General features: G+C 32.4%; 1 protein-coding gene across 2 annotated transcripts in view; it reads right to left on the bottom strand.

Moving 5' to 3' along the window:
* Positions 1 to 2574: 2574 nt before the first annotated feature.
* The window catches only part of LOC146537917 (prolactin-releasing peptide receptor-like), a 41665-nt gene continuing 21258 nt past the window's right edge, over positions 2575 to 22981 (bottom strand). For both annotated transcript variants that reach the window (XM_085187954.1, XM_085187955.1), the window contains 2 exons: positions 6492 to 8028; positions 2575 to 2953 (listed from right to left, as the gene is read on the bottom strand). In XM_085187954.1, coding sequence (XP_085044080.1) covers positions 6499 to 7806 — 1308 coding nt within the window. In that variant the 5' untranslated portion in view covers positions 7807 to 8028 and the 3' untranslated portion in view covers positions 2575 to 2953; positions 6492 to 6498. The remainder of the gene's footprint in view (positions 2954 to 6491; positions 8029 to 22981) is intronic.

Raw genomic sequence — 22981 nt, 5'->3', positions numbered from 1 at the left:
AAAGAGGAGTAAGGCCTTTGTCAACTGTTACCACATCCTTGTGCATATCCACATCAATCTTGAGAAAATATTCTCTAAGACTGCATACCTCGTGGTTATGGAGGTTCTTGACATTCAAAAAGCCACGACCTCCACACTTACGCGGGATATACAGTCTCATTACAGACGAACGCGGATGGTGCATTCGGTATGTCGTCAATAATTTACGTATTTGGCGATCTACGGAGTCTAACTCAGTCTGTGTCCATCTTACAATGCCAAAAGTATAGGCTAAAAGCGGCATAACCCAACCGTTGAAAGCACGCACCTTGTTGCCACCAGATAAAAGGCTGCCAAGCACTTTTTTCAGGCGGCTAAAGAAACGCTCCTTCACCAATTGCTTTATGCTCCGCTCATCAATACCCAATGCTTCAGACATTCCAAGATATTTATAAGTCTCACCTTCACGAAGAGTTCTGAAGGAAACAGAATCTGAAATGCAAATATTATCAGATCTGATCACACTCCCCCGCACTACATGCATGCTAGCACATTTATCGACGCCAAATTCCATTCTTATATCACGAACTACCATTATTATATTGTTAATATTGTCACTTTGTTGTTTTCTTACATTTATAATCTGTTAAATCAACGATTGAATCTTTAAAATTTTAATTTGTTTCTCATTAAATAAAAAAAAACAATAGTTTTATTCATATAATATCCTTACTTTGTTGTGTATAATGCCTTATGTCATCAGTTTCGTAACAAACATTATCAGTGTTGTTACTTATCAGTTACGTTACAAATTCGAAAATGTCCACTTTTCTGATTATGACCCTTACATTTTTCAGCGTATGACCTAAAAACAGAAACAAAAATTGTAATTTAGATTATAAGGAACTCAAGAAGATAAACGGTCGCCATCTTGGGGTTACAAATTTTCATAATTTTAATTAAAATTATGTTGACGCTATACTACACAATGTTTTTCCAAGAAAATGTGGATGAAGTAAAAAACATTGGATAGATTTATTAGCGTCTCCCCTTAGGCGCATTACGACTGAAGCAATTTTGCGTTGTTATCCGGGTACGAAATTAAAACAGCTTTGGTCATGTACAGCTACGGTCGTTATGTACATTTTCTTTAAAATTATATAAATAAGTAAATTAAAATTACATTAAATCAGTTTCACGCTGTTTCCAGGGTATGGAACTTAATTTTAAGACACATCGTTCCCCACATTCCGCATTTTTCGAGATATGGCGTGTTGAGTGACGGAACTCAACTCCGGGCTTTGCCTCGACACCAGAGCGAAGGAATGAAAATATAAATGTAAATAAATATTTCAAGAATTCAAAATATTTTAAGTTGTTATAATAATTAGAAATAAAATTGTGGTGTAGGATTTCGCAGCATTACGTTATATAAGGAAAAATCGACGAAGGACGATTAGGTATATTCTATACCAAGCTTGGGAGAGGCTTAAAATGTAAGAAATGTCTAGTATGAGTTCCTCCTTAAGCATACTCGTACATTACTTTAATAATAAATTGTAAATCAAAATGATTTATTACTCTAGAATCCCTGCCACCTTGTATGATGCAAAAAACATAATTAATTATAATAATAGAATAGAAAAACAGCTTGCACAATAGAATGATTTATTATTATAGAATGTCTGTCGCCTTGCTCTGATAAGATTTTTTAAAATTTCACGCTATATCCCGCGCTTTGCCTCACAATTAAGGAAAATGAAAAAGAAAATATTTCAATTCCTCGAATGGGATTCGAATCCACAACCTGTCGCGTTTACCTCTGTACCGAGGCTGGCCTCATGATAAACATAAAATGAAAGGAAAAATAAGTTGGCCATTCAATATTATTCCCATTTTATATTCATAGGTGTGGAAATGAAGTATGGAAACTAATAAATTGCTTGTCAAAGTTAAATTTTAACTTAAAATAACTTGAAAAGCGTTCCCTATTTTACAATACAAAACAAAAGAGTAAAGGAAAAGACTATAAGTTTATAAATATACATCATATTTTTAAAATCCTTTCAATATATTGCATAAATTCATTAATGCGATGACTAACTTTTACTTGCGGTTTCGCTTGCGTGGTCAAGTGGTAATAATAGTTATGTATGATACATGGCACATTCTAAGTGCCAGGTGCCCCCTGCCTCCAGGTACACGACACTGGGGTATATCGACAAGATTAACTGTAGATTAATTACATTTATCGATGAAAAATAGCTTTTCTCAATAAATGGGACATGGAAACAAAAATATTTTTTGAATTGAAACTACTAGTACCTGAGAACGGAAATAAGAAGTAAATATTATTGAGGCGAAACGGCACAAGCGTCAACTGTAAACGCCACGAAAATGGATTCGATTCCCATTCCCCCATTCCCGAAGGAGTGACAAATTTAATATTTTCATTTCCTGATTCTGGTAACAAGGCAAATGCCTCGAGAATACAACGCAAAGTGGAAAAAGGTTGAAAAACACTAGGTTCCCTCTGCTTACCCTTCTATGTGCTGAATACACCGTGAAGCGTGATAAAAAAATAAAACGAAAACACTGTCTTTGGTACACTTTATTATTTATAACATAATTACAACAAATTGCACATATTCCTCCATTGACATAAGTTACAAGGCCTTAAAATAATTCAACATTTACTATAAAAATACTATACATACCTACATACATACAATATCTCAGAAACAAAAGCAAATTTACCAATGGGCTCACGTTCCTAAGAACATATTGATATATCTGCTTTTTTAAATATTTACATACAGACGAAAATATCTACTTTTATTTATATATATACATCTACGATTGCACTAAAATATTTTTTCTATACTAATTTTATTTTTACATTTAAACTATTAGCTTAAAGGTTGCGAATCTTTTATTTAGTGATGTCCTTATAAATTATTTCATTATAAGATACCTGAAACAAAAGAAAGTTAATTATTAATAATATAGAGGTAATAAGTAATAGAATATGATTTATATTTTATACACATACAGATATCTACTATATATATAATTCATTTTTAGCTTCACCCGCACATAGCACGGTAGGCAGAGGGAACCTGCGCATTCGTAAATTCTTGAGGCATTGGTTGTTGACTGGCGGAACTCGACGTCGCGCTTTACCTCGTTACCAGAGCAAGGAATGAAAGTATAATTTTTTTCATTTCCTAGTGTGGGAATCGAACTTACAACCATTGCATTTACAGTCGCACGCTTGCGTCTCTGCACCACGCGGCCTCAATCTTGCATACATATATGATGACAATAAGCGTATTATTGGAACAGCCTAACATCCGACTAACATATCAATAGTTAATGCTTAATTTGGTACAATTAATGATGAATTGCATGTTAAATCAGCTTTTCTAAGGCACAACACTGCAGATAAATAGAGAACATTTAATGCAAAGGGTCGTGGGTTCGATTGCCGTTGGAGGAAATAAATTGTTTACATTTCACGATACGTATATAGATAAAGCACGTGACTTAAAATTCTTTAATTCTTAGAAACAGCAGGAGTTTATATAGACTGATTACTATTAATTAATTCAAATTAATTTATTAATTTATATATTAATTAATGTGTCATATATTTCATGCTGTATCACGCACGCAGCAGGGTAGGCAGAGGGAACCTAGTGTTAAGACACTCCGTTCTCCATTTTCTGTTGAATTCTAGAGTGGCAGAACTCAACGCCGTATTATAATAATAATAATGAATATAATAAATAATTAATAAGCCAAGCCATATATAGATAGATATTAAAGTCCGGCTGTAACCTTTCAGGGGCCGCGTGTTTTAAATATAAAGTGTATTTTTATAACCACCTAAATTCCCGAGTTCACATTTTACTACGTTATAGCACTCGATCGATATTTTTATTGCAAATAAAATGTATGAATCAATGTTGAGTGGTCGGGTGTGAAATGTGCTGTTAAATTATAAATTCAATAGATAATTTAATATTCTGAATATTTCTCTTTATATTTTGTTTTGATCGTTCTTTTATCTTTTAACAACTTCTTCATTTTCTCACTTTTAGCCTTAATTCGAGACTTAACGCCGCTGCTTATCTTCTCCAAGTGGAGATCAACAACCGAAGCATTCTTAGCCATCATTGTTTAAAAAGGAAATATAATATTGAGGTCAATCATATTTTTAACGTTGTTTAATTATTTATTAAAAATGGCATAAACAAAACAGAGATTTTAAAGAAAAATTTCGTCTTAATGTTAATGTTGTTGTTTAATTTATAAATAAAAAGTTTTTTAGAACATTAGGCTAGCGGGAAACAAAAAAAATCCAAAATTACCCCAAATATGGCCTCGAACCTACACCAATCGCGTTCACCTAAGCCGTGGTAGCCTTACGAGTGTTTACATTCTCGTCTTTGATTGAGTAAGTATTCAAAATCGTAAATCAACTTAAGTAAAACTAGGAAGTGGTATTCATGACGTCACGAGACGTGAGTGTAATGTTTACAGCGGCGATGGCGTCACATCAAATAACACGATTTATACACGAATTTCATAAACGTGTGGATCACGTTATTACATTAGGATTATTATTATTTTTTTGGGTTCCGTACCTCGAAAGGAAAAAAGGAACCCTTATAGGATCACGCTTTTGTTAGTCTGTCCGTCTGTCATGACCATTTATATCGAGATCGCGTGAAGTATCAAGCTACTATGAACCACATATGAAGGTGTCTTGATGCATAGAAAAAATACAAGTTTTTTAGTTAACGCAATCAAAAGATGGATAGAGTATATAGAGTAATTTCCGTGGACCTACAGTTACGAAAATCGTCACGAAGTGAAAAATTTAGGTTAAAAGAGTTCGGCGGAAAGTGAGGATTTCTAACATTAGATTCCCAGGATCCTTTTCCTGCGCTGCTATGTCAAGAATGCAGCGAGAAAAAAATCGTTTTTTTGAAGTAAGATCTCACGACTATTATATGCCATTCACGTCCAGATAACGCCGAAAGGTGTCAATTTTACGATTTATTTCTAAAAAGCATGGAAGTTACGATAACCCGGGGGCAAACGTGATAGGTATTGTAATATTACTCTCTGAGTATATAAAAGAAACAGACCCTATGGATATATAATTAAATAAATTCGTATTCGTAAAGACAGAAACTAACTAAACTCACTGTAGTTTTTACGTGAAATATATATTTATAATTTTAAAAAGTCGATGTTATTTAATACCTGAAGAACAAACACGAAATCGATACGACAATGCCATCCATACTAGACAAAGCACTTCTTCCTGCTCACACTTCAGATTCACATTGAAGCGTGATATCATGACAGAGGATATTACTAGCTTTTATTTGACTTGCCGTGTTAGTATGTGTGTATGTAATGTATGTTATATCTCGTAAACTCAACTTGACCTACTTCCCAGTGTCCGATTGAACTGGAATTTGGGTTACGACTTCAATTCTGATGACAATAAAAATATTGGTGTAAGTTCAAAATGGCCGCCGCAATAAAATGGCGGATAACAATTTTTTTTAACAATACGGGTATCAAATGAAAGGACTTACTTACATTATGAAAAAATATCTAGGAAGATTATTTTTAAAAAGATTTATTACTTATTATTTTATTTTATTTCCCAAATTTTACATTTATATCTCAAAGTCAACGTAAACCAAGTCTACTCTAGAATAGTAACTTCATATTTTTAACTCGAATAAGACATAAAAAATATTTCATTCTTTAAACCAAAGCGTACAATATTGCTCGTAAATCTGAATTTATAAACAATAAAAATGATATTACTATCTAAATTCGTATTTTGTTACATTTCTAATTTCATTTTCAGGCTATTGTGATTTTATTACTAAACCAGATTTGCTCGGTTTTTTACCTTTTTTTTTTGCTTCGTTTTAGGTTTCTTTATTTGTTAATCGTTTAACAAATATAGAAGACCGCCGTGGCGCAGGGGCACAGTATCTGTCTGATTGTAAACGCGAGGATAGTGAGTTCGATTCCAGGTCGGGGGAATTAATTGTTTTTATTTCCTCTTCTTCGTTTGGACAAAGCGTGGCGTTGAGTTCCGCCACTTAACATGCTATAAATTCGTGGAAAGTCAGAAACTTTTAAATCGAAGACGATTTCGTCATATCTGTCGTCTAAATATATATGATATACTTATTCTTATTATAAATAAACTAAATACTGAAAATTTATAAGCTTCGCTAAATTACGAATTATTTATGACATGTAATCTCTTGATAAGTATTTAAGTGTATGATAAAGTGTTATCAAAATGATATAATTCTGTTTGATTCTTTTTAAATGTTTGAATAAATTTTAAGTGTTGTTATATAAAAATGTCCATAGAAATTCGTTACTTTTAATATATTTTATATGTTGTTATAAAAACTGCAACGATTATGGGTTCGTTCAAAAAAGAAAATAAGCAAAAATATACTTACTATTATATTAAAGCGCAGATACAATAGGTTCCTTATCCGTAGCTACAGTAGACTTATTTACAAACATGTACATTTTAACGCAGTCTTCATTAGGACTAGGATTTTCCTCTGGCTTCTCATCAGGACTTATGTTATCTACATCGTCTTCATACATTTTAACTTTATCATTAAATTCTATTTTATATCTAACTGATGGCTTAGTCACGGTCGACGTCAGGAGAGACTCTTGTATTGTATCATTTCCATTACAGGTTTTTTCTGAACGATACATACCTGTTCTCTCTGATTGGTTGAAGTTTCGCTTCGGTTTTTTTGTTACAAAAGCCCCGAGGCACGGGAGTATTTGCTTGAATTCTTTACGGAAGTTCTCGTTTAGCCACGCATATAGGAAAGGATTGTAGCATGTGGAAGACATCGCAATGAAATGCGCAATGAAAAACAGTACCATATAGTACCTCCAGTCCTCAGCTAAGGAATAAAAGTCGCTACTTATGTTTATCAAATTTAGTGGAAGCCACGACAGACCGAATATTGCCACCATAGCAATTAGCATTCTATTAGTTCTTCTCTTTCTCTCTCTTTCTGCGTCTTCTTTTTTACTATTCTTACTACCAGGCCTAGATTTTAATCGATCGTTTAATTTCACACTAACACATGTATAACAAAACGCCATAACAATAAATGGTATCACAAATTGCATGATGGTGGTAACGGCCCCGAAGGCTTTACGGATCTGGTCCGAAGGCCACTTTTCTGCGCAAAACACATCTTGCAAAGCCATATAATAACCATAAGGAAAAGTAACAGACAAAGCAAACACCCAAATAAAAACAATAAGGCCGATACACGTTTTGATTTTCATCCTCGGCTTAAATGGGTATATTATCACAAAAAATCTATCTATGGCAATTGACGTTAGGGTCAGAGTAGAAATATAGACGCTGCAGCCTTGTGCATAAGGCATGATATGGCACAAGGGGCCCCCAAAAACCCATCTTCCTAAGAAAGTGTACAGTGGTGTAAACGGTACGGCAAATACGCATAATAATATGTCTGACAACGCAAGGTTCGTGATGAAGAGATTAGTGACTGTTTGCATAGCTCGGTTCCTGATTACCGCATAGCAAACAAGGGCATTACCGAAGATTCCAACTACAAATATAATAGTGTATGCCGTACAAAAAGCAGCCTGGATTGCCTTATCTTCGATAGGATCTGGTAAAGTAGTGTTTCCATTCTCCGTGTAGTTGTCGTCAGTGCCAAAAATATTTGTACTGTCATTGTACGATTCACTATAGTTCCATTCGGTCGGCATAATTTTTTTAGTCTATTTAAATTGACATCATAAACCGTCGAGCGTGACGGTTGATATTATCATGTTTGGAATATCTCTTTTGGTTTTTTTTTATATGTAGCTCATTTATTATTATTTATATTTTTTGGCATACTTTTCGCTACTGAATTTATCAACTTTTGTTCTTCAAGAATTTTGTTCTTTCATAACTTCTTCGATATTCTCTATCATTGAATGTAATATCTGAAACAAATGAAGAAAAAGCTATTATTTTTATTATCATACACAAAAATAAATGTTTCTCTAGTATAGAAGTACTTCTAACAATAAGAGAGGAATACAATAAATGATGGGTTATAAAATGTATACACAATAACTTATGGACGACTATTCTTATAAGAAAATAATATTTTTACTATACTTTCACTAAAAGTATTAAAGAAAAATTACTTTTAATATTACGGAACACTGTGGTTTCAGCTATAGTAACAAATATGAGTATTGTCGTTTTTAAGTCACAAAAATAATAATGCCGGTCTGTCGGTGCGCAGGGACACAAGCAAATCACTGTAAACGCGACAAGTTGTGGGTTCGATTGCTACTCGTGCAAATTTCAGATATTTAATATTTTCCTTTTTCCGCTTTGTTGTCGAGGTGAACCGCGGTTCACCCATTCAATACGCGATGCTTGCTGAGGTCAGTGGAAAGTGGAGAGCGGAGTATTATAACACTAGGATCCCTCTGCCTACCCTGCTACATGCGGGATTCAGCGTGTAGCTGTAAAAAAAAAATTATAATAAGGAGCCAGTAGCGGTATTAGAACGCCTGCTCCCTCCGGCTATGACTTCACAAAAAAAGATCTTCCTCAATAGGTATACGCCATTTCAAATGAGAGCTTAAGGCGATAAAGGTTTTTTTCTTAATCCATCAATTAAGGAAGTTGTTGAGATGAGGAAGAAACTTTTTACAGCTAAATCCTGAACTAAAATGTTAACCGTTGATGAGAGATTTGTGAGTTCTATTCCAATTCTTTCACCTAAGGCTCTGGTAACAACCAGAGAGAGAAAATAAAAATATTCAATGTAATTTTCTCTCGTGGGAATCGAACCCTTAGCCTGTCGCGATTGCATGCGCCATAACCGGCTTCCTAAATAAAAATCTTTTGTTAAATTTTAAGTACAATTACATAAAATTATTTTAAAATATGATAGAATGAATGGACATCATAGCTATGGTTTTATAAACGCTGGTTATGGGTTCGATTTCACCTCGGAATTAATATTTTAAAAAATGCTAGGACGAAAAATTGGGAACGGAGTGTCTTGGCACTATGTTTGTAAAGCTAACTCTGAATAGCTATTTGCATAATATACAAAATATATAATTGTATATTAATATTGTATAATATACAAAATATATATAATATACAAAATATAAACAATTAATCGCAAGTCTGTCTCACAAATTCATCTGTTTTGCCTATTTCGAAGTTACGTAAGCGTCTAATATGATTGCTAATAGTTAACGAGATGTCGCGTTAATCTTGGCGAGAGCAATTTTACGATAGATTAAGCCATCGTAAAAATAACTGAAATGAAATATAGGTTTTAAAAAAATCAGACCACTTTTAAATGTAGCACATGAAAATAATCGACTAGTTCTAATTTGCAATTTCAATTGCGTGGATAAAGGAAAATCTGGTTTTTTCCTGGTGTCGTTGGAATTGCGTGAAATCTTCCTATCTTTCTATTGCTGGGACTCTGGGCTGGGTCCTCTACACTTCCCAAGAAACTTACAAGACCAATTTCAGCGTTCTCCGTAGCGTAATTCTGTCATTAAATGGTCTAACTGATCCATGAACACATTGCTATTGGTGCACCCAATTAATAAATATTACCATTTTTTTTTAATGTGACTAGCACATATATGTTATAATTTTGATATCAATATTACTATTAAAAATACACAGTCCCATAATTTTATCTAATAATATAAATACAATATCATATTTGGAAATTATTTGAAATGTAACTTGGACCATTTTTTCCAAAGAAAAAGTTTACATAAGCTTACATCGTATTTCACAGGCTTTCCTTTACGATCTGTAAATTTTGATAGAGATAACATTACAGACTTGTAGATAATTAAGAGGTTTCAGAGTGTAAGTAAACACTTACGTAATCGAACGTGTTTTCGTGCACTAAAAATAATAATAACTAATTATAGTATTAATTAATTGTTACAAATTTAACTCATGTTAAATTTTAAGTACAATGAAATGAAATTATTTTGTATTGGTTTTGGGAGAACGACCATCATAGTTACTTTGCACTTTTACCTTCATTTTCAATAGCTATTGAAATACCTCCAATACAATCATTTATTTTAATTTTTGACACTCGTTAGTTTGCATTTTCGTTGAGATATTAATGTCAGTTTAATTATCATATAAATTTGCATTATTTACCAGGTGTTAAACAGACGCAGTATGTGTTTTACTGAAACATTTTTTTATTATGCCTTATCCCGCAAATAGCAGTGGGCATAAAGAACTCAGTGTTGACATATTTCGTTCTCCACTTTCTGTCCAATGTTGAAATATTCTGTGTTGAAAATATTTCATTACGTCGAGTGGGAATCGAACTCACATCTGTTGCGTGTAATGCAACAAATCTATACATTTTCGTAAAGAGGATTTAAAACGAATGTTTAAAAAAAACTAATTAAAGAGATAGCAAATCAATCAACGTTGTCAGCGACACCATTTACTTGGATTATCACTTTGAGAAATAGCCAAATCTTATAAGGCGAAGGATTTTCTTGGAAAAAAATATGAGATTAACTTTAAAAGCTTTAAAAAAAACATTGTTTTTTAGAAAACGTACAAAAATTTAAAAAAAAGTAGCGTTTGAATTCGCGCCTCTTGGTAATCGTTCACGGTAAAAGGTGAATTGTTTCCAAGAGGCGTGGGTTCTAATTCCGTTTTCCAAAAAAGTATGAGTATTAAGATCCCGACTTTCTTCATCATTTCAACAGATAAACATACAAAAATATTTTTAACAACATCACATTATATATCTTTTATACCCTCCCTCCTCCCTGCCACCCTCAGTTATTGACACAGATTAAACAAAAAAAAACATAGTTTAAAAACACAAAAAAACATACTTTTCTACACTAAATGCCACATGTGCTAAAGAATGTGCACGTAGCTATTATTTATAACTTCACAAAAAAATCAAAAAATCTTATATTTTACATGAAATGAATATCCAAGCGAAGTTTATAGTATTGATATAAATCTTTAAAGGGATGCAATAAAGTCTGGTTTGCGGAGCGCCGCGCGCCGGCGGAAGCAGGAAACCCTTCTTTATGGATCGGTTTACTATAATATACAGGAAATTAGTTCAAACTTTTGCATTTTACGTTCAGTCGTATATTTTGTTTAGCTCCGTCTGTTTTTGCTAGGTATTATTTGTTGTTCACTTGACACTTGAGTTCCGACTCAACTAGTGCCCCTGCGCTAATTCTGGCCTCGGCACTTAAGTAGTTATTATATTAAAATCCTATAAAAATACACGAACGGGAACATAAATGTTTTAATGGGAACGGAGTGTCTTAACACTAGCTTCCATTTGAGTTATGTTTGTGTTTAATTAAATATATCAATATGGAAAGAATATACACTTGAAGTCAAATAAATAATATTGAATAATAGGTTCCCAGCTATGCCGTCACCTTCAATTTTCCCTCGACTGTTTGTCATACAAGAACTACATAACTAAGGTTCCCCGTGTCAGTTTTCTCGTGAAGTAGGAAAGCACTTAGTGGAGTGCATTACGAGAGCACACAACACAGATAAGATATACGAAATATTTGTGTTGAAGCTTTTTATATGACTGCTTTTTACTTGATTTAATATACACGAATGTTGAAATGAATTATTTACATCATCATTCGTTTATGACTGTAAGCTCGATTTGCGGGTTCGATTTGCGCTTCGGGGAATAGCTTCTTTTCAATTCCCCGCTCTGATAACAAGACAAAGTCACGTCAAAGACAAGTCAGTTCTGCCACTCCACGCAATATCTCGAGAATTTAGCAGAAAGTAGTGAACGGAGAATAACACTAGATTTCTTGAGCTTATTCTGCTATAAGCATGATACAGCGTAAAGGTGAAAAAAACCAATACCAAAACAACATTAAACTCGTATTCATCACATGACCAAATCCTGATATCAGCAATCAAATTTATAAGTGCAATAAAAATGACACGTGAATTAAAAATTTATCTAAATTATCTTGTTTATCAATGAACATAATTTATATAACACTTTACATTATGTTTTTTTACACCTTGTATCGGAGAGAAGTAAATAATGGTAATATAATATAATAATATAGAATGGACTTCACAACCGTCGCTTTTTCTTCCACTGCGCCATGTCAGCCTTGGTTAACTAAACCTTATTCGTAGAAATTTTAAACGGAGAAATAGAAGCTCGAGCCTGGGCCGATAACCTCTAAACCATTAACCAGTGCCTATAAAACTGGTATTGCTTTCTCGATAATACGCCTGGTTGTAACTAAAATGTTGACATTTCCAATGAAATTGAATAGCTTCATGGTGTCCGCAGAACCGTAAAATGAAATCTGATAGCGTTATATAAAACATGCTTTGTCAAATTCTAGACTTAACTTCGAAATTATACATAAAAACTTATATTAACAATCGAAACCTAGGTAGCCTTTAATGTTGCGTAAAATGCGGCGAATATCCTTGAAATTTGCCAAATAACCCACATGAGGAGGATAGGATAACACAGAGAAGTTTTCCCGGAAATCCTAAGGGAACAAGACAACCAGGACTTTCATAGTTTTAGAAAAAAAAATAGTAACAATATATTTTTTAATAAAGATTATTTTTATCATTTACTTTAATTAATTCAAGCTAAAAAAATATCATTACATTCATAATATAGCTTTACAGTATATTTGACATAACATACAAGAAAATAATTAAGTCAGGCTAACCAAATTTTATTGTGAAAGCAATAGAAAACGAACATTACATTTTTAAACGGTTTTATTTAGCTCACCCCGTTTGTTTGTTTGGGTCAAATTTAGTAATTGAAATTTAACCCTCTTCCCGTTAACCGATTGATCTGAAATTTGGTATACGCCTTTGATTCTGGTGACAATACAATTATCCATATTCAATATTATTGTGAATCCAAGATGGCCGCCGCTACAAGATGGCGGACAACTTAGTTTTTTTCAATCCCATCAATATGGATATCAAATGAAAGGGCTTGTCAAGTAAAATTCAGTGCACTATACAAAATCAAAATCAAAGATGGCCACTGCTACAAAATGGCGGATAATGTAGTTTTCAATCCCATCAATATGGGTATCAAAATAAAGGGCTTGGTAAGTATAATACAGTATACTATACACAATTACAATATGAATCTCCCACCTAAGTCAAGATCTGGTATCCTGTCGAGGACTGTGTGGCTATAGGGTGCCTAAAAATGATACGTCGCTAGGGGTACCACCCAAGGTAAAAGGTAAAAGCGCGCCGAGAACTGTATGGCACTAGGTGGATAAAAATGATATGTCGTTAGCGTTTTCCCCTCAAGATTCAGGCACATCTTGTTGTACATAGCCTTGTCCCTCTATTGGACCTCTGGGGGGGTCGTTCGTAACATTCTCCATTAACCTTGCAATAATGAGACATCGAGCCTCATTTCAACGAATTGAATAGCATGAGAAATAAAAACTAAAAACTTAAAAATAAAAAAGTAAAAAAAAAATTTTAAGTTAAACGGTTTTATATTGCAGATAAATGTACTAAAAGCTAAAAAATAATTTCATAGAAATTATGATTACTAAAATAAAATCGTGGGGAACGACACTTGCTACTTACCACTAGGTGGGTGAAGTCTCACGCTATGTCTTTCAATTGTAGATATTGGACGTGCCCCACGATTAAATTTTAGTAATCATAATTTCTATGAAATTATTTTTTAGCTTTTAGTACATTTATCTGCAATATAAAACCGTTTAACTTAAATTTTTTTTTTTACTTTTTTATATTAGGCTCCTTTCGAACAAATCTATTTTGAATTGAACCACTAATAAGGGCCACTTCAGCCTAAGGGACAGTCGTTATGACCACTTAAGAAATAATAGGCTTATTTCAGATAACTTATCCTCTCTAGTTCAATTGTTGATCTTGATTTAAATTATTATCAGAAATCAATTGAAAGACTTTCGTCTCTTGACCTACGGAATCTTTAAGGTTTATATATATCTCTCTCTATATCAAATAATATTGTCAACATTTTAATATATTAATATAATATATATTTTTAAATATTTACATATTTTGATATACAGATAATATTAAGGGCCCACCATGGCGCAGCGCCAAAGCGTCAATATTTGACTGCGACGGCCGTGGGTTCGATGCCCGGAAGGTAACGAATGTTCATTTTCTCGCTCTGGTAAGAAGGCAGTACGCGGCGTTTATTTCAACCATTCAAGACGAAGAAAAACTTTATAACCCTATTGGATACGAAACTCTGTTAACTTATTATACCCAGTATCCGGCACTACAAATATTTGGAGGAAAAATCCTCCATTGCCTGTCACGGTATGTGTTCTGCATATAGGGTTTTATCACATTTCTCTTTGACAATATGTAAAAGGAAGAAGATTTTCCTTAAATACGAGTACGTATGTTTATTTTTGTTTATGCTATTTTTATTATTGAGGCCAGTCATGGCGCAGAGACACAAATGTGCGACTGGTAGTGGGTTCAATCCCCATTTGAGAATATGAAATATTTATTTAAATTTATATTTTTATTTCGCTCTGGTACGCTGTACCCTGCACACATAGTAGGGTAAGAGAGGCTTTCCAAAAAATCCTAAGGGAACAAGGGAAACGAAATTCTACAATTTATAAAATCAAAGTCAAAGACAGACAACCACTAGGTTATTTATTTACTAAATTCATATCTTATTATGAAAAAGTCAAAGGTTTTCTAATTTAAATTTGCAAACTGCTTACAAATAAAAATATATCTACTCCTTTTATATTGAAATAAAATTCAGCATCGAGGCAATCGTATTCATGTATTCGGCTATTTACTTTTCAATGAATATATTTATATCTGGAATGATCGTCTCATTCGAATGTTTCACGTCGATTCTTACAGGTTTATTTGGAGATATCGATATTACGCTTATCATTTATTCATACGTTTTATATATAATAAAAATGGTATGAAATAGATATTTATTACCTCACAACTTCCTTAATAAAATAAAGGAAGTAAACATTAAACCTCCCTGTGAGCCGTAGGCTGTTTCACGCACACAACAGGGTAGGCAGAGGGAACCTGGGAACCTAGTGTTAAGATACGCGGTTCTCATTATGGCAGGCCCTGTCATAATGAACGAAGAACGAAGTCCTGTACAGTATACCCTGGGCAGCACTGTGAAGAAGATATATTAATATTTAAAACTACATAAAAGAAATGGCAGTTGGACAGCAGTTCAATTGCAAGCCAGGCAGCCCGTATACAACAATTAAGCTTTAGGTATTAACGCTAATAATTGAGGAACTTTTTCTAAAGCTGCATTTATGAAAAGCGACGACTAAAGAAACTGAAGTGCAAACAATTTTCTAGTAATGAATTTTCTATTTATGTTTAAAGGTATTCAGTTCACCTTATTTGATATTCTATCCAATAATGATTCTAAAATGGACTTAATCTGATCTATAAGAAAAGTAATCTTGAAAGCGGAATTTTAATTTTAAATAGAGTAATTTACGTTTTTGTCCTACTGCGACGAAACTTAAGGTATGTTTTTAGTGCGTATGTATGTTTGCGTATTGCGTTGTTCCCTTGTAACTGTTAAACTAATGAACCGATTGTGACAAATGATACGTCGTCGTTGGTTTTGTCTTGATGATGCTATTGGATAAATAATTTTATTGTTTTAGTACTGTATTGTTTATTGGATACATAATATTATTTATGCAGTTGGGTTTTTTTGATGTATATTATTCACTTGTTTTTAAATATAATATATTCATATTATTCATTAGTATTCAATCAAAATATCGAAGAAGAATTTATAAATAAATATAAAATCTCGTATAAAAAGTGTATAACATGACTGAGACAATAAGTGCACCTTTGTGAAAAATCAATATACTATTTTCAGATAATTTGAATTGTAATAGGTACTTTTTTTTTGGCTTCACGCTTTACTCCAGCGATGCAACCAGAGAGAAAGGAATGCCAAACGGTATAGTCTCCCCATAGTTATATTACTATAATCAGAGATTTTTAAATAATAATATATTATTGTCAAATCTGTAGGTAAAATTTAATTATAAAATTAAGCATTTTCCAACGGCTTCCTATACAGCATACATATTATACATTCTTGGTAGGTTGAAAGAGGATAAATAACTAATTTATCATAACGCTGACCCTGCTTACCCTTTGAGGAACAAGAGTTTCAAAAACATATATGAATTATAATATTATTATGTGATGTGGAATGTAGTTAAAAATTCTGAAATACGTCAGTGCTAAAAGATTTTTCTTTCAATTTGATTCTACTAAAGATGAATCAGAAAAAAATAATTTCAAGCATTTTGGTTTTCCTTTGTACAATTATACTTCGTTACTATTAACTCACTTGTCTTATTGCCTTCAGTTCCTTAATAACAGTTTCTTTGATAGCAAAAAATATCTTTTCCCTGAAGATAATCTAATTTCAAAGGATAGGTTGTACCGTCAAGTAAATGCTGACTGAAAATAATTTTCCGTTACGTTTATAGAATATGTTAAATGTTATATATGTCAATAATACATGATAGCGGAGTTAAGTTCCGCTAATCCGCCTCTAGAACTTAGCGAGCAGCGTTGAGTCTAGTCTTATATTTCTTATTTTCTGTTATTTATAAGCCAATTTCATTTAAAAAAATACTTTCACAAAAATAATACTAAAAATAAACATTTTCACTTGTTGCTATGTTAAATATTCTTTTGTACAAAATTTAGAGATTTTCTTCCAATAGACTTACGAAATCCTTTTAGGTTTTCAGATTACATCAATTTGCTAGATTCTAAAAAAGGTATATAAGGAAAATTTTTGTAAAGATATTTTAGATAGTTATTTTATATATTACCTGCCACCGACGTGCGGCTTCATCCTGTAACACTATATTATAATCAAAATTATAGGTCTTCTTTGTACTCGTAGCCTATGAGTTATGCTAAAATATGTACGAGCTGTATATATTTTTAAAGGTATTTTTAGTGTTTTTACTGCACATAGCAGAGTAAGCAGAGGGAACCTGGGTTCCTATTTTTAGGCACTTCCGTTTCCCAGTTTACGTGTTTACAGTATACGTGTAATTGTAATTTAGATTTTTAATAATATTTATTTTTATTGGTGAATTCAGGAAGTTTTATTAATTATCCAACATCTGTATTGTGAACGTGACAAGGGTTCACGTGACAGTCCCTTGCTGTCAGATATCAAGTGACAGTCGTCAGTTATCGTTAATTCATTTATTGGATATTAGTTAATGAGATTGTTTCAAATTTTCCTGTTGATTTAAAAAAATACTATAAATATACTAAATAGATCGTATAAGTTTGGCCAAGAATTTATACTGTAAGATCATATTTTTTATTTATTTTTGTTATTTCAACGTGACAATTATTTTATTTATTTAATACTTAAACAATAATTGGAAATACTTATTAAATTTTTTCACCAGTCAATATGCAATAACTTAAGAGTTGAGCATCTCAAGAGTCCGGCAAACAGCGTTAATCTGCTTTTATTTATGGGAAGCATGGTAAGCAGTGATACTCTAGAGTTAAAACACTCCGTTCCCACTTTCTGCTCAATTCTGGAGACATTGCGTATTGAGTGGTATAATTCAAAGTAACGCTTTGCACCGACACCAAAGAAAAGAAAAAATATTTCATTTCCACGAGGGGAATCGAATCTACCACCTGTCGCGCTTAGACACGCTTGAGCCTCTGCGCCACGACTGGCTGGATAATTGAAATTATGTTATTATTTAATTACACATTATGCCTTTCAAAACTATGCTCACGTTAAAATTAAATTTAATTAATTAAATGCAAATATAAAGCTTATGAAGGAATTCTATACAATTCATATCCATTCTGAATGAAATATTTTCCAGTACAATCCTTTATTATTTCAACAGTAGTTCTACAGTATTATTTTAAAGTTGTAATATTTTGTACTAAAGTATTTGAATGTATAGAATATTATTTCTAGTGTGGGAACAAAGTAGTCACTACTACAAATAATTCATATTATGAATGATAAAATTAGTATGAATTTGTACTTTTAATATTGACGCTATTCTCATATTTTACGAAGTAGAAGATCTGCTAAGGGTACTTATTAATTGGTTATATTTAATTTTTGGATAATCTTGATTTTTTTAGCGGAAAGTGGGGAACGGAGTGTCTTAACACTAGAATCGCACTATTTACCGATCTGCTAAATGCGGAATATAGCGTAAAGCAAAAAAGTATCTATTTACTTGCTATAACAACACCGTACGTTGATTTAACTTATTGTAACATTTTCTTAATATTGTGTAAAAGGCGGTATTTATTTAGATTGATTAGGATTAGCCACATTGAGAGAATTTAACGCGCCGTTTTGGCGAAGAAATGAAAATAAGTAAATATTTAAATTCCCCGAATGGAAATCAAACCCACTAGTTGTCGAGTTACAGTCACATGCTTGTGCCCCTGACTCTGTCTCCTTGGGCCTCTGATGACATTGCTTATATTTATAATATACCCTATATTATCCTCATTCCGTAAGAAGTATTCATTCGGATCATTCTTATATAAGGTAACAAAGAGCTGTTCAGAGAGCAAGCATTATTAATGTTGAGTTTAAACGTATAATATCTGTCAGCACTACTATTCTAGTCTACTTGTTATTTATACACCTGCCTGCATTTGAAATTCAAGTTGTTTCATTTAGAGTTAAACAATAGCTTATGCTGCTTCTAGTAAATTGTATTATTTCCTTGGGATGGTCTTAGAAAATGTTTATATTTTTATTTATATGATAGATATCATTGTACCAGAGTTTTAGTTTTTAACCGATTTCAAAAAAGGAGGTTCCAAATTTAAATATAATATGTATACATATTCATTTATATCAGCCATACACTGTTATGTAGTACAGAAGCCTCCCATAAAGAACTCCAAGACAATCAATTCTGAACTGCCTGCCAACATATAGTGACACCTGGGGACCTCCAAATGCTTGAGTCCACCTGGTAACTCCTTGGCCTTGCCTATCCTATATCTTATAAAACAAAGTCGCTTTTCGTGTCTGTCTGAACTTTCTAACTCTTCTTCTTCTAAACCACCCAACGGATTTTTATGCGGTTTTCACCATTAGGTCGAGTATTTCTCAGGGAAGGTTTATATATAGTTTATTATTTGTACGTTCTTATGTAAATTAACATAAATACGATAAATGTGTCTTAAGTCCTACCCGTTGAGACACTTTCGCGCATGCGCTGCTTTAATGGTAAGTACTACATGAAAAAAATGTACTGGAGTATTGTTCGTCTTAATAAGATCTACAAAAAAGTCCGCGAGAGCATATTTTTATCTTTTAAGGATAACGTGTAGTGATCATATTTCTGTCTAAAAATAGTAATTTCAATGTATTTTTTATTGTGAGGGATATTTTTCCATAATGGTATTAATCCTTATCCTTTAAAATACTTTATTAATTTTCTACATTAAACGAAGATAAAATTTGCTTTTTACACTATTTCGAAATTGCGAATAGTTTTAGAGAAAAACTCATTTAATTGTTGACACATTACGCCGTTGACACATCAGCTGTATCTCCTCAAGTTGTTCTTATCCCTTACTCTCAGCATATAAATAAGTATATTAGTTAGGTTGGCCATTTAGTGTAGATCAAAACTGTCTTTTACTGTTTTTTCATTTTAATAAGTACCTTAGAAGTTGTTACAATATCAAAACATCTTTACTGCGAAACGCGCCCCGTAAGGTTTTGCTTATACAAGCGCGTCATGAATAGTCATCGGTGGTTCAGTGGTAGAATGCTCGCCTGCCACGCGGGCGGCACGGGTTCGATTCCCGGCCAATGCATTCTATTTAATTTTCCTCACAGGCAGCCACGTAGTGCTTGCTTTTCATCAGGGACAGGAATACCCTCTTCAGCATTAACCACAAGCTCGAAAAAAAAACCCGCCCGCTATAGAGGCATAGCAACGAAGATTTAGATGCTTTTGCACGTATTGGATAATTGGAGTTAAATGTATTATTTCAGCGCGATATATTTGGTTTCATATTTTTTGTAGTAGTTATTAGTAGGTAGGCTTTTGTTTATAATTTCTTCCGTTTAAAAATAGTCATTTAACTATCTAAAAATAGTAATTTAAATATATTTTAATAAGTACTTGAAAAGATTAGTAGCACAGATTTAAAATTACGGTACCTACTTAAAAATCCTTGCCGAGTAAAACAATTGGCAAATCCTTATTGAAACTACGAAAATGCGGGTTGCATTAGAGTTTAATTAATTTTCACATTATCTTAAGTGCTTTGCAAACATACATTATATGAATAATCCAGTAGTAAAAGCGGGCGAAGCCGCAAGGGGGTCGCTAGTACAGATATAAAACGAAAATATAGATTTCAAACTACAATCATCACGTAAAATCCTATGAGAACCCCAACAATAAAAACACGTATATTTCATACAATTATTTAATTTTCTTCTATTCTACGTTCCTAGTTGAAATATGAAGGAGCTCACGTATTCTCACAAGTCATTTAACACGATTACGCCGTATATATCTTCGTTACTCTAATATGTAGACGTAAGAACAGCTAACTGTGAGCTCCGTTTTATATTGCCAACGATTTATATGACAATTTCTATAGTGGACTCTTAGGTCTAACTAAAACATGTACTTATACTATTACATTAGAAATTCGATCATCCAGATCTCGATTATACGGATTCGCGATTATCCGGATTATCAACTGCGATAATTAATTCATATGTTTATAGTTTAATATTGTTTTTTCTTTAATGAATGCCTCTTTTAGTGCAGGATTGTGTCACGTTTAATGTTAAAAACTTATTTGTTATCCAAACATAAACATTTCATATGTCAATTACAAACTAAAATTAAAAAATATTTTTACTGATCGCTGTTCTGATACTAAATGTATGTTATATATTTATATAGATTATGATATATCCATATATTACTAAAAAATATATAAATAGTGTATTTATGTTTGATATTGCCATACATCAACGCTATTCTTCCGACTCCGACTCCACTCTGTCAGTAGTTTCCAGCTTCAATTTGTATAATATATAGATTAAACTTTGTGTAATATAACTAATTTGGCGTGATTAGGTAAGTTTCATAACGTAGGTAAACTTACATGTCTAATTAAGGGGTTATAATAATTTAGTTTATGTTATAGTTTCAAATATGCTCCGTATATAATTAGTAGAACTAGAGTAATTGTCTTTTTAATTATCATGACCTTAGAACGTATTTGAAATATTTGATTCTTTCTTTGTGTTTTGTTTTTTGGTACTTTTATGTTTGTTAAAGAATAAGAATTGATTATTAAAGATGATCTACATATTTTACGAATTATTTTAATAATATTTTTTTGTATTATACCAACAATCAACATAATAAGTAGAATGGGACAAATTTGTCACGACGGCGGTTCAAGGGGGGTCTCAATCTTCGGCACTTCTAGTGTTAAGCTTCAAATTTAAGCATAAAAAATACTTTTATATTTGTTTTCTTTGGAGGTGAAATCATAACATTTTGTAGCATGTTAACCGATAAATTTCTTCGGAAAACTTTCTTTTCGCCCCATTTACTGTACAGGTTAGATGCTATTATGGCTATTATTTTACATTGTAGAGGGATATTAACTTTAAGAAATGCTTAAATACATGAGTGTATTTGTTACGTTTTCTAAATATCCTACCAAAAAGATATCTGCCCCAGAGAAACAATCAAAAAGAGACTAATATAGTTTACAATCGGCAGAACACTTGGCTCTATTCAAATTCAGTTGAAAATTCATTAAAAGTGTTCCAGACTCCACCCAGCGATGAAATATTTGAAATTCATATTACAGCTATTCATTTAAATAGGATTTAGATGGCAATGTTGGATCGTTAGTAGCTATCTTAAGACAAATTGGTGTTTGAAACAAGATTAATTGAATTGATTTCTTCATTATAGTATTTCATTTTGTATATTTTTTTATATATTTCACGCTTTGTCTTAATGGCAATGGAGTGTATTAACACTAGGTTCCCTATACTTACTCTGTTATGTGACCTGTGTGTAACCACAGCTTAGAAATGGAAATCATTTATTACTCCGAGTTAGATTCGATTCCACAACCGTAGCTTTTCTAGTCGGACGTTGTCCCACTGCGCTACTGTGGCCTCTGCCTTAACACTAGGTTCTCTTTATGTCTTGCTATGCACGAAAAAACGAAAAGCTAAAATAAAACATTATTTCGATAATGGCGTATTAACAATATCCAAAAGATAATAACATAGCTTTATAATATTGAACCCAAACATATTATATTATCTTTTGATAAGACACTTAATAGCGCAATTACTGATAATTCTATTTTGCATCTACTTTTTTTCACGTTTTTTTTTCATTTAACGAGGTTTTTTTATTAACAATAGATACAAAGCTACTTCGTTAAAGTTATTTTTGGGATTTATAATGTGAAAAGGAACGTTCATTGAACTTAGTAAAAAATTATAGCGAATTTAACAACAATAATTAATTAAACAATATTTATTATAAGGAAAGCTAGACACTGTTTACCCAAAATTACTGACATTATATTAAAAGACGATATTATATTGACACAAGAGCAAGACGAAAGTACTAGGGTAGTTTGGTAGAAAAACCTAATAATAAGAAAACATAGTTTTTAATATAAACTTTTGTTAACTTTCTTGCCGCACTTAATACATATTAAATTTGATAGCAAAATGTAAAATAGCGTGATTTAAGTTTAAAACTCATAAGAATGTAGTTA

This window comes from Heliconius melpomene, chromosome 7, assembly GCF_056956725.1.
Source record: "Heliconius melpomene rosina isolate 202511_hmr_F chromosome 7, ASM5695672v1, whole genome shotgun sequence".
In the NCBI taxonomy this organism is placed as follows: domain Eukaryota; kingdom Metazoa; phylum Arthropoda; class Insecta; order Lepidoptera; family Nymphalidae; genus Heliconius; species Heliconius melpomene.
The sequence above is the reverse complement of the archived record's forward strand: the minus strand, read 5'-3'. Positions and strand labels throughout refer to the sequence as shown.